This window comes from Haemaphysalis longicornis, unplaced genomic scaffold (assembly GCF_048455015.1).
Source record: "Haemaphysalis longicornis isolate Haplotype H1 unplaced genomic scaffold, Haemaphysalis longicornis Haplotype H1 scaffold_14, whole genome shotgun sequence".
Lineage (NCBI taxonomy): Eukaryota > Metazoa > Arthropoda > Arachnida > Ixodida > Ixodidae > Haemaphysalis > Haemaphysalis longicornis.
Window position 1 is genome coordinate 1247148 of NW_027526245.1, and position 11180 is coordinate 1258327.

General features: G+C 49.0%; 1 protein-coding gene across 1 annotated transcript in view; it reads left to right on the forward strand.

Annotated features, from left to right (window-relative positions):
- The window catches only part of LOC144165141 (E3 ubiquitin-protein ligase MIB2-like), a 200039-nt gene that overhangs the window by 16235 nt on the left and 172624 nt on the right, over window positions 1-11180 (forward strand). Inside the window, exons 2-3 of the mRNA XM_077695244.1 lie at window positions 92-218; window positions 10855-11076. Of these exons, the coding sequence (XP_077551370.1) occupies window positions 11005-11076 (72 nt within the window). The 5' untranslated portion in view covers window positions 92-218; window positions 10855-11004. The remainder of the gene's footprint in view (window positions 1-91; window positions 219-10854; window positions 11077-11180) is intronic.

Below are 11180 nucleotides of genomic sequence, written 5' to 3' on the forward strand. Positions count from 1 at the left end.
GATGCCCGTTCAGTGTATATATTTTTATCTGATAGCAATTATATGCAATATAATATTTTCTTCCTGTGCCGTTTTCTCTCGAACATTGCAGGGCTGTGGAGAAGATCTTGTCAAAAAATAATGCCATTGTTGATCTTAGACAAGAGGATCGAGGGTACTCTGCCTTGCACTTCGGAGCGTCCAAAGGCCACTACGACATTGTCGAGGCGCTACTAAAGGTGGGGAAGCAAAATTTTGCAAAGCTAGAGTACTTCTCAGGGCAAAATGCTGGCAATCTAGACGTTTCGTCTCATTATTTTACCCTCAGGGTTAAAGCGGGGGGTAGTCACGAAACTATCTCTACGCTTTGCTCCCACATTATGAGTGATGACAGGTGTGATTTGATTACAGCGTATTTTGGACCATGTTTGCGTTGGTGGGCAAAACCATAGCTACCAATGTCAAGGAAAATTCCGCTGGTGAATTACATGAATCATAACGACTTTCGGGTCAAACTTCGCTCCTCCGTGTTACGTGTCTGGTGCACAGAAATACCCTAATGATGTTTCGAAGCTGTCTTTAAAGTAGAAATATCTCGAAAGTTTTATGCTTCACTCTATAATAAATAGCATAAAACACGTTGTTTTTTTTAATTCTGTGGGGTACAGATGATTTGCGTGTCTTAAGGCCAGCAAACATGCATGTGAAGCGAAGCTACAGTTTGAAGGTGCGATCTTCAACCATGCAAGCGCAAATACCGGAAAATATGTCTTTAAGCACACGTGTCTATTCAGGTGATTTTAATGCGATAGTTCGCGGTATATATTACCTTTAGTTTCCTTCAACAACGGAATGCCTCTGTTCTTCTTGTGACGTATATTTGCCTTGAGACGAGAATTGCGGCGTCAAGCCTAATTTCTGGTATACTACAAGTGCGTATCTTTTTTCGCTTACGTTTCTACATTATACGACGCGAATTACGCGAACAAGCTGAATGGCGTGCGAAAGCAGTATGAGAATCAATGTTTTGCGCGACTCAAGTGCCTATGTTCTCCAGTGCGATCACAATCAGGTATCACGTGGCAGGCCCTATTCTACAAATTTTATCATTTCCCGTTTATGCTTTTGAGGATTTTCTAAAGCAGACCCATGAGCCGTTACAGCTCCCAATCCCTGGCAAATCTAACGCAAGTGTAGGCTCTACTAAGCAAAGAACAACAATGAACACTTGCTTGGTTTCATGAAAGCAAGGGTCTCAGTGTGGGGTTTTGGCACAGCAAAAAGAAGGGCGGTGACAGTGCAGTGGGATAGGGTAGGATGGCACTATGCTGACCGGAGTTCATAGCATCTTTTTTTATTTAGTCTTTATAGCGGTTAGCATTCCTTTGACTGTACAACAAAAATAACAGCGCCAACGCGTCTCCGCAAAAATGGGCAGGCGAGGCTTCCACTTTGGGAATGAGAGCACACAGTGGGATATCGGCACGCGTTTGTTAAGAATCCCAGAAAGACGTCCTATGACAATTTTCGGTGGTCTAATCGGGCTGATGAATGTTCAGTAGCCTGTGGTATGTGACAAGCTCCAAAGTCAGGTTTACTCGTACCACCAATCAGGTGTTGGAAGCGATGAATAAAAGCAACGCGGAGCCTCAGCCGGTGGGACAGCGACGCCTAGCTTCACTGAGGCCCTTGGGAAATTTTGAACCGTTAATCGGGATCCAGTGAATAGAGACTGCTGTGGCGGTAGCCAGGGTGGGCCCAGTACTTCGTCGAGGTGTCACAGAGAAGTGTTGACAAAGAGGGGTCATGTGTGGTCTCGCGAGGAAAGGCGCACGACTACTGAAAGAAGAGTTCGCTCCCGCTACCTCAGAGTGGGTATGCTTGATCGAGAAGAACTGGAGAGGGACAAAGCACGCCAGCTGCCTGGTCGACCACTCGTTGCTCCCTAGCTCCTTTCCGCAGTGTTTAACAAAACAAGGGCTGACGCAGGTATATAAACTAGTAGAAGGCTGGAACATTAAAGGTTCAAATTTTGTCGGAATCGCACATAACGGCTTTCGTTAGCTCGTCACACACTGGCAGCAGCGGAGAAAAGTGGCGAACCTTCAGGAACCAACAAAAAATATCATTAGAGGGCTTTTTAAAGGGCATTACTCATCAACTAAAATGGTGACTGTGTTTCTGTACGCTGCTATGTAGCTACTTCTGAAACTCATTTCTTGTAAAAATAAACTATTTTTAAATTTCTGCTTGTCGTTTGAAGAATGTTTAGTGCGCCCAACAAATGTGTGCCCTGTAGCGATTTGAGCTTCAAATGCTACGCTGAAACACGGCTTCGGAAAATAGAAAACGTGGCAGTGAAAAGAAAACTTAAGATAACCTAACATGCTGCAATACCCGGAGCACGTTCTTAGGCGAAAATGGGCACAGAATTCCGTTTTTCTATACGACCCTCAAATTACAGATTATTTAAGGCTTCATGGATTCCTTGGTGTCAAAAAGGATTTTAAACTTTCTAGCAGCAATATGAATGGTTCCTGAAGCTTACAAACAGCGCCTGATAAAATCGGCAACGTGCCTTTTACCAAACGGCTTTCGATAAAGCTGCTTCAACGAAATAATCATGCATTCGATGAAACGCTGTTCGAAGAATTGTCGCGTAGCCATTGTTGGCAACCTTACAGCTATGCTGAAGGCAAGAAATCGTGTCAGCACCACACTATTTCAGAAATGGATTTGTGTAGTGCTTCTCAACGAAAGTTGAATCCGTAACTGACCTGGTGACCAAGCTAGTAGATTGATAGGATTGCGCAAAAGAGATTTAACGTCGACTTTTTCCGAAGAGCTGGTCTTCTTACTTGACTACCTTAAGAGTTGATGTCCCTAAAATGTCTGCTCAAAAGGGTGACGCCAAAAGGTATTGTAATTTTAAAGTGATTTAAATCCTTAAGTGCTCTTACATGTTCTTAGGTTTCATATAATGAACCTGTAGCTAACTGGGACACTTCGCGCTTTTTTTGAAAATCGTTTATATGTTGTCTTGCGAGAGAAGGCGCACGACTACTCAAAGAGGATTTCGCACCCGCTACCTCAGAGTGTGTATGCTTGACCGAGAAGAATTGGGGACTGAGAAAGCACGCAAGCGAGAAAGGGTTTTTAGCTTACGATTTATCCTTGGAGAAGGAAAGTTGAACTGTTTACCCTTTAACCGGATGGAAAGGTAATTGCTGCGAGGCATTTGTTGGGAAACGTACAAGCCAATAAGAAAGTTTGATACCCGCGAGGTTCTGCTTTATGTATGATTATTTTATGTTTCCCAGCATGACTACGTTTTGTTACATCTTTTATTTGTATCAATGTTCAGAGTGAAGGATGGCGTTCTCTGTACTCCTTTATGCACAATAATGAAGCGTAAGTATGACGCAATTGCATTTCATTGTTAGATTCCATTAGCGCATCTTTTTCACAAGTGCTCTCATTCTACATGATAGTTATCAGCGTGTAATGGTTGAAATTGTACATTACTAAAAGTGTGGGTATTTCTAACGTAAAAGCTCGACCACTTGTGAGTGGTTTTCTTGTTCTGCAGAAAACGATTTTGTGTTCTTTAGCCAGTGCGTCGTGCGTATGTGGAGCTCTTTGTTAACGTCATTTTGTTATCTAGTGCCTATTAGGATGGACCGCCCTATGCGCCATATATTACCCGCGCAGTCATATCGAAACCAGTTAAAAATATAGCCTTCCAAACTTCTGAAACGTATTGAGTGACTGACCTCCGGATGGGCGTTTATTGTAAAGCTGTAGGCGGGAGAACGCTTAACCCACGACGAAAAGATACGTACACGGATCATGAAGTACAACTTAATTAAGCCCTACTTCTGGTGATTATGTACAGGTGGGGACGAAGCGCACACACAGACTGCTTCCCGAAAAAGCCGCTGGCAGTGTGATAAAGAATGCTCACAGTATACTTTATCACTGATCAGAGAGCATGACATCTAAGGCTAAAAAATTCCTGCTTCAGAAAACAGTGATCACCTTCAGCATCATGTATATCCTCACCATCATTAGTGCACCAAGGACGCACTTAGCCTCGCACCCCGATATTTCATAATCCAGACCTGGGTGCGGGATATGGTGCAGGCAGTGGAGAGGCTGCACGTGGGTAACGACCCTAAGGCACATCCAAGGTATAGAGTAGAAGACTATCACAGAATCGCGCTCTTTCGCCAATAGCGTCATCAGCTCCAGGCACGGAAGGAGGATCAGCGGAGGAGCAGGAGGAGGAGGAGTGAAACTTTATTTTTGATCAGAATAAAAGAGAGTAGGGCATGTGGCCCTCCGCACAGGTGCAGTCCCTATTCCGGGACCCCATTGGTCAAGGCCGCCACTCTCGCCCGTCGAACTAGAGCCCTTTGAGACTCCAGCCCCGAGAAATTGAGCAGGGCTGCCTCCCATGCCTCTCTGGTAGGGGAAGGGTTGGGGGATAACCCAGGGTTGCGCTGGCATGCCCACACCATGTGGAAGGTGTCGGACACCTCCCCACAGTGCAGACACCACCCATCGGTTTTAGGGTCGAAATGCTTTGCTACTACAGGGCACATAAATGTGTTCGTCTGCAGGCGCCGCAGTATTCGCTCATCGGCCTTGCTCAGACCCTTTGCAGGGGCTGGGTAAAGCCGGTGGTTATCGCAGTAATGTTTTACCATTTCTCTAAACCGCAGAAGTGGTTTGCTAATCTCCGAGCCGGGAGAGCATGGGTGAGGTCCCTGGTGTGTAAGCTCTCGGGCAGCCGCGTGCGCGGCCTCGTTACCTCTCAGACCCTGATGCCCCGGAGACAACACAATTTCTTTAGGTGCGCCGTCTACGAACCGCACCACTCGCTTTAAAATTCTGTAGGCCAAGGGTGGTACCGTGCCCGCTAAATAGCTTTCACAGGCTCGGCGAGAGTCCGTGATTATTGTCCTTGACTTCGTGTCCGAGGCGGCGAGCGCTATGACAATCGCCTCGGCTTGCGTGGAGTTAGGAGCCGGGTAGGAGAGCCCATCGACTTGCTGGTCCCTGTGAATTACAGCGGCAGTAAAGAACCCTAGAGGCGACGGTCCTGCCACATCACCGTAGAACACACCTCGCCCATTTCCATATTTTTTTCCAGGGTCTTAGCGCGTGCTTCCCTCCTGCCTTCGTGAGTGTGCTTTTCCATGTTACGCGGAAGTGGATGCACCCAGAGCCTGTGCCGCCACAACTTTGGGAGTTTGCACGTCTCATCTGGGATGCACTCATGTTTGATTTGTAGGCGATTAAGCAAGTGGGGCGCCCGGACGCCGTTTGTGCGAGTCTAGTGTACTGATTTGTGAGATGAGCCTCTTTCAGCTCTTGATACGAATTGAGCACTCCCAGCGCCGATAACCTGGTGTTGGAGGTAGCCACCGGGAGGTCAAGGGCTCGTTTTGTGGCCTTCCTAATGATGACGTCAATGCTGTTCTCGTGTTGTTTGTTCGTACGGAGGTAGGGTACGGAGAAGAGGATCCTACTGGTTACAAAGGCATGGGTGAGCCGGAGTGCGTCCCTGCCCCGTAACCCGCCGCGCTTGTTGGATACGCGTTGTATCATCCGTCCGACCTGTTCCCCTGTTCGCTTCAGTTTGGCAATGGTGGTCTCTGGACTAAGTTTGTTGTGAATAAGCAGGCCCAGGATCCTAATTTCTTCCACTTCTCTGATAGAACCACCTGTTAAAGAGATGCAAAGCCTTGTGTTCTCTTTAGGATTGGGTTTAATGTGCAAAAGTTCCGATTTTGTTGGGGCACATTGGAGGCCGAAGTCATTACCATAGCTTTCGACAATGCTGGCAGCCCTTTGCAGGCGGTCCTCCATTTCCCCAAGGCTGCCTTCTGTGCTCCAGATTGTTATGTCGTCGGCGTAAAGGGCATGTAGTATACCCTCTACCCGAGCTAATTTGTGCGGCAGCTGCATCATAGCGATGTTAAAGAGTAGCGGCGATAGGACCGCTCCTTGTGGAGTACCCCTTGTACCCATGTAATATGGACCGTGCTCCTCATCCTCGATCCTCAGGAATGCTTGACGTTTGGAGAGGAAATCTCTGACGTACGCGAAGGCTTTCTGACCACAATCCGTTATACTTAAGTTTTCTAGTATGCTGCTGTTCCGGACGTTGTCAAATGCCCCCTTGAGATCTAGGGCAAGGATGGCTTTATCGTTTTGTCGCATCGTAGTTGGCCGAATTACGTCGCGGTGTAGCTGGAGAAGGACGTCCTGTGCTGACATATGTCGGCGGAACCCGAACATAGTGTCAGCAAAGAGGCCCGAGGACTCAATGTGTGGAGAGAGACGATCCCGGACCATCGCCTTGATGAGCTTACCCGCGAATGAGGTGAGCAAAATTGGCCTCAGATTATCAATATTAACAATTTTTCCTGCTTTGGGTATAAAGGTGACCAAGGAGGTCTTCCATTCTGGGGGGAGTGGACGGCCGTCCCGGATTTGATTTATGTAATCTAACAGTTGCAAGTAGGCCGAGTGCGAGAGGTTCGCCAATAGTTGGACTGTTATACGGTCTCTTCCTGGGGCCGTACCTCGGCGCATCTGAGCTAAAGCTGCCCGAAGATCTCGTAGTGTAAAGGGGGCATCCATGTCGGGGTTCTGCTTGCCTGCGTATTGATACTCAGGTCCATTGGGGTCTTCCGTGCGGCAGAGATATCTGTCACATAGAGTATCCGCGAGTTGGGTCGTCGTACCTTGGTACCCGTGTAGGGCTCTTCGGAGTTGACGTTGTGTTTCCCCTCTCGTCTGAGTTGGGTCAATGAGACTGCGAGAAAGGCGCCATGTCCCCTTGGATCCCATTTGACGCGCAGCTGAATTGCATCTCTCTATCCAATTTGCGTCGCTAAGTTGGACAGCGTATTCTGCCGCTTTTTCAGTCAGTTCACTGATGCGGGCTCGAAGCTTGCGATTAAGTTTCTGTTTGTTGCATCTTTTAGTAAGGCTCCGGCGTGACTCCCATATATGCATTAGATGGTTGTCCACAGTTGGGTTCTTTTCGGTGGTCTGAATTGTTGCAACGTGTGGCTGTGGTAAGGCGGTGATCTGTTTCGCCCACTCCGTATAGCTGCCTGTGAGGAGAACAGGTGGAACTTCTAAATTCATGCCAGTTGGTTAGTTTGGCCTGGCCTTACTTTCTTCTAGCAGCCTTCGCCAAGAGGGTGATCCTAAGGAGGCAGTGATCGCTACCAAGTGTCTCCTCCAGGTTTTCCCAAGTAGCGTCTGTACTATTTTTAACTAGGGATAGGTCAGGACACGTGTCGCGAGTTACCGAGTTTCCCATACGCGTGGGACATGTCGGGTCCATGAGCAGCGTAAGTCGAAGCGTGGAGATTAACTCCGCTAACTTGCGTCCCCTGGCCTGCTCGAAGTGATACCCCCAATGAAGGCTCGGGGCGTTAAAATCCCCAACTATCACGAGGGGTGCTTTGTCGGCCGATTTAAGTGCTCGATAGAAAACGTCGTTAAAAGTTATGCGGGGCTTGTGCGGGGGGCTGTAAATGTTCAGTACATGTATTGGAGAATCACAACGTCTAAGTGGAAGGACCTTTACCATGCTGTATTCCTGTTCGGTTTCCAGACCTAGATCGACTTGGAGCGCCGTATACGCCTTGCTGACCAGGATGCAAGTCGTAGGGCCCCCCTGGAATGAGCTATACCCTGGAAGTTTAGCATCTGCTCCAGGCTCTTGAAGAGCCACAATAGCTGGTGCGGGGACGATGGACTGGAGATATAATTGGAGATGCGACCTCTTTTTCCTATTCCCAAATCCTCTACAGTTCCATTGTATGATCACGAATTTCTCATCTGCAATTTTGCTTCGGGCTTTACGTTGCGGTCGGTTAGCCATGATTGAAGATTATTGAGATTTAAGAAACATGGCCTCCTCCCTGGATTAACGGTGTCTCTAACGGAGGCACCAGTGGTTCCATGGCGGTAGTGGTCGAACTGAATTCCTGCAAGCCTGTGGCAGGGCGAGGCACCACCTTACGCCTATGCGAATCCAATCGCGGGGATCGTGAGCGGGAGCGATTGTCACTGAGTTGTGTGCTGACCCAATCCTGGACTGTGTCCATGACTGAGTCAGTTACCGCTAGAATTATTTGCGAAAGTTCCTGCTGCCAGAGCTCTGCAAAGGATGCCCTGACTCCTTCTAGAATTTTCTTTGGCAGTTCCTCTATCGTGCGTTCCAGTTCCTCTATGGTGCGTTCCAAATGTGCAGTCTGAGCATCGGGGAGCGCTAGACACGGGCCCAGACGCGACCGAGGCGCTCTCATCCCGCTCTGATGGTTCGGAATGCTGCATTGGCTCCGACGTTCCAGCTGTTGTTTGGGACTCCGTGAGCCCAGCTAGCCTCGTTTCTAACTCTTGAATTTTGTTCGCAAGAATTTCGCTCTGGCGCCTTAGCTCCGCATTTTGTCGCTGTAGGGCTACTTCGGTTGGGGTTGTGAGGAGGGAAGGGGAACAGAGAGGCCGGGAGGCAGCCTTAACCCAATCGCTCACCTCGTTTGGGGCGTTTGGCAGGGTTGGAAAGTCCTCGGCGCTGAAAATCTGCGTCCTTGCCACGGTCCCTGATCTGGTGTTGTTCTTGACGGGAGCAGGTCTGCCCGAAACTGGGGTCGAAGTCTTGTGGCTTCTCTTGCTTGCTTGAATTTTCTTGAAGTCGTCTTTCCGTTTGTCGGTGGTTGGTGAGGTTCCCGGCTTGATCGGTTTCTGGTATTTGCCGTTACATCCAGAGGTGCCGGTGAGATGTTCGCCCCCGCAGATGAGGCAACGGGGAGTGCATTTGTGTTCGACAGGGCCCTCGGGAGTGGTAGCCACCTCGCAGCCGCATTGGTCGCAGCGTCCCGGCTTGGGTCTCGGGCAGATATCCGCCCTGTGTCCCACCGTGTCGCAACGATGAGAGGCGGGGATCGTTTTCTTGTACAATCTCACCGGGATGCCCTGGTCGTTGTAGTAGATTTGGCGGGGAACAAATTTCCCCTCGAAGATGACCACAGCGACGTTGCTGCTGCCACGTCTTCTCACGGAAAGAATTTCGCCGTTTTTCCATCGCAGCTTGGGTTTGAGAGAGGCCGACGTGTCATTAGGATCGATGGTGATGACCCCTTTGCAGACGAAGCCTGTGGCTTTGGCATGTCTCCGGAAGGGGAGCTGGCGACCGTCGATTGTCAGCGTGACATCACCAAGCAGTCGTCGGGCGGCAGACTCTGAGTTGAGTCCACACACTATCACGTTTTGTTCCCACACCAGCCACACAGACAGTTCCACGTCCCCGCATTCGCGTAAGAGATTGCGCACTGCGGATCCGACTTGGCCTGGAGCAAAAGTTGCGTTCAAATCCAGCGTTGTGCTCGGCTTGAGAACCACGATGAGTTCGTCGTGCCCAATGTGGGGCGTGTGGTTCGGTCGCCACTGGGGCTTGCTGGATCTGTGGGTGGAGGACTTGCTAGCCACACCCCCTTGAGGAGCATGACCAGAGCGAGCCGCCGTCTGTTGTTGGCCAGGAGCGTCGTTGCCCTTGGGAGCTTTCTGACTGTGTTTGCGCCGCCATATGCGAATCATGTCTTCTAAATATTCTTCCTCGGATGGTGGACAGTCCTCGTGTGGGGCGGTGTCCATGCATACGACTTGCATTGAGACAGGGTCGTATCCCTTGATGGTCTTGGACGCCGCCACCGCCGGGGAGGCCCCGGCCTGCGCTAGCGGCAGCATGTTCGCCGCTAGGCTTAGTGGCGCGGCAGCCGGTGAATTATTCAGTCACTCAGAGCTTGCTCAAAAACGGGCCCACCTTGATAAGAGTGGTATCCGCTTGTGCCACTGAGCTTCGCGAAGACGCTGACGCCAAAAGGTTCGACGTCCGAGTTGAATTTTGGCCACAAAAAGGAAAAATTTGCGGAGCCCACCAAACAGGCGACTGTTCCATGCACGTTCTGGCACGTGCCCACGGATCAGCGGGGAACGGCTTACCCGCAAGAGCAACGTTTGGCGGCTTGGCTTATACCCTATGGCAGGTAATATGGTCTGGATCTCTACTGCCTCGAGTCACAGGCATTCACAGTTCGGCCCCGTGATTCAAATGTCTGCACGGTCTAGCTTCAGGCCCCGGTGTCATTTTATTCATCACCAGCACGCTGCTCGTCACAATTGCATATCCTTCTCATGCAAAGCCGCTTTCCCCTTGATCAAGGTTTGAAAGTTTCTTAGCGTTTCCTTACTGCGGTATTTCTTCGTCTTGCAAAGAACTGGAATGGCCTACATGAGCCGATCGTGGTCGCCACATGTAACCCGCGGTTTATAAGTACGTCAAAAAGCGATCTTTTTCTTTTGTTCTTGTCATTCTATGCTTAATTGCAATCCCATCTATTTTATAGTAACGTATATGTGATGGTCCACAATGTTTGTATTCTCGTCTCCAATGATTGTGAACTTGTAAGATATTAAGACGAAAGGTGACCAGGGCTATTTGGTTGAACATACTGAATAATTTTGAGGCCTTCTTTATTTGGGGTCTTGAATAATTTTAGGAGCCTCGTCGGTGTCTTCGTGTTTCTCGTTGTCCCTGTTGTTTAGCGCCTCAAAATTATTCATTATATTCAGAGAGTTCTCGCAGCTCACGCCCTGGCGCAGCATCCATTCAGTAAAGGGAGTTCGGCGAGTGAAGTGTGGATACACCCGATTGTTTAAAAAACGAAAACGCTACGTTAAACGTTCTACACGCATATTTCAAAGCATCTATGTAATTTTGGGGTAATGTGTTAGAGTTTAGTGTATGACCTACCTTAACATTGATAGATTTGTTCTATCAACATGCAGGAATCGTGCACCGTGGACCTTCTCAACAAAAATGAGGAGACGGCACTTTTGCTTGCGGCCCGCAATGGCCACTGGAGCATTGTAGAGTCACTGCTTCTAGCAGGCTCGGACATAAACAAAGCCGACAAGGAAGGCAACACAGTGCTCCATATGAGTTTGAAACAAGGGATTGTTCGACCGGTCGGTGCCCAGGATATGCCATGGAGTTTTGCCATAAAAGCAGTACGTACAACATGAACAGCGCAAACACCACAAAAAGCTTCATATATATACTTCTGAGCATGCTTGATGTTTACATAGAGTTTTTGCATATGTGATACAACTTC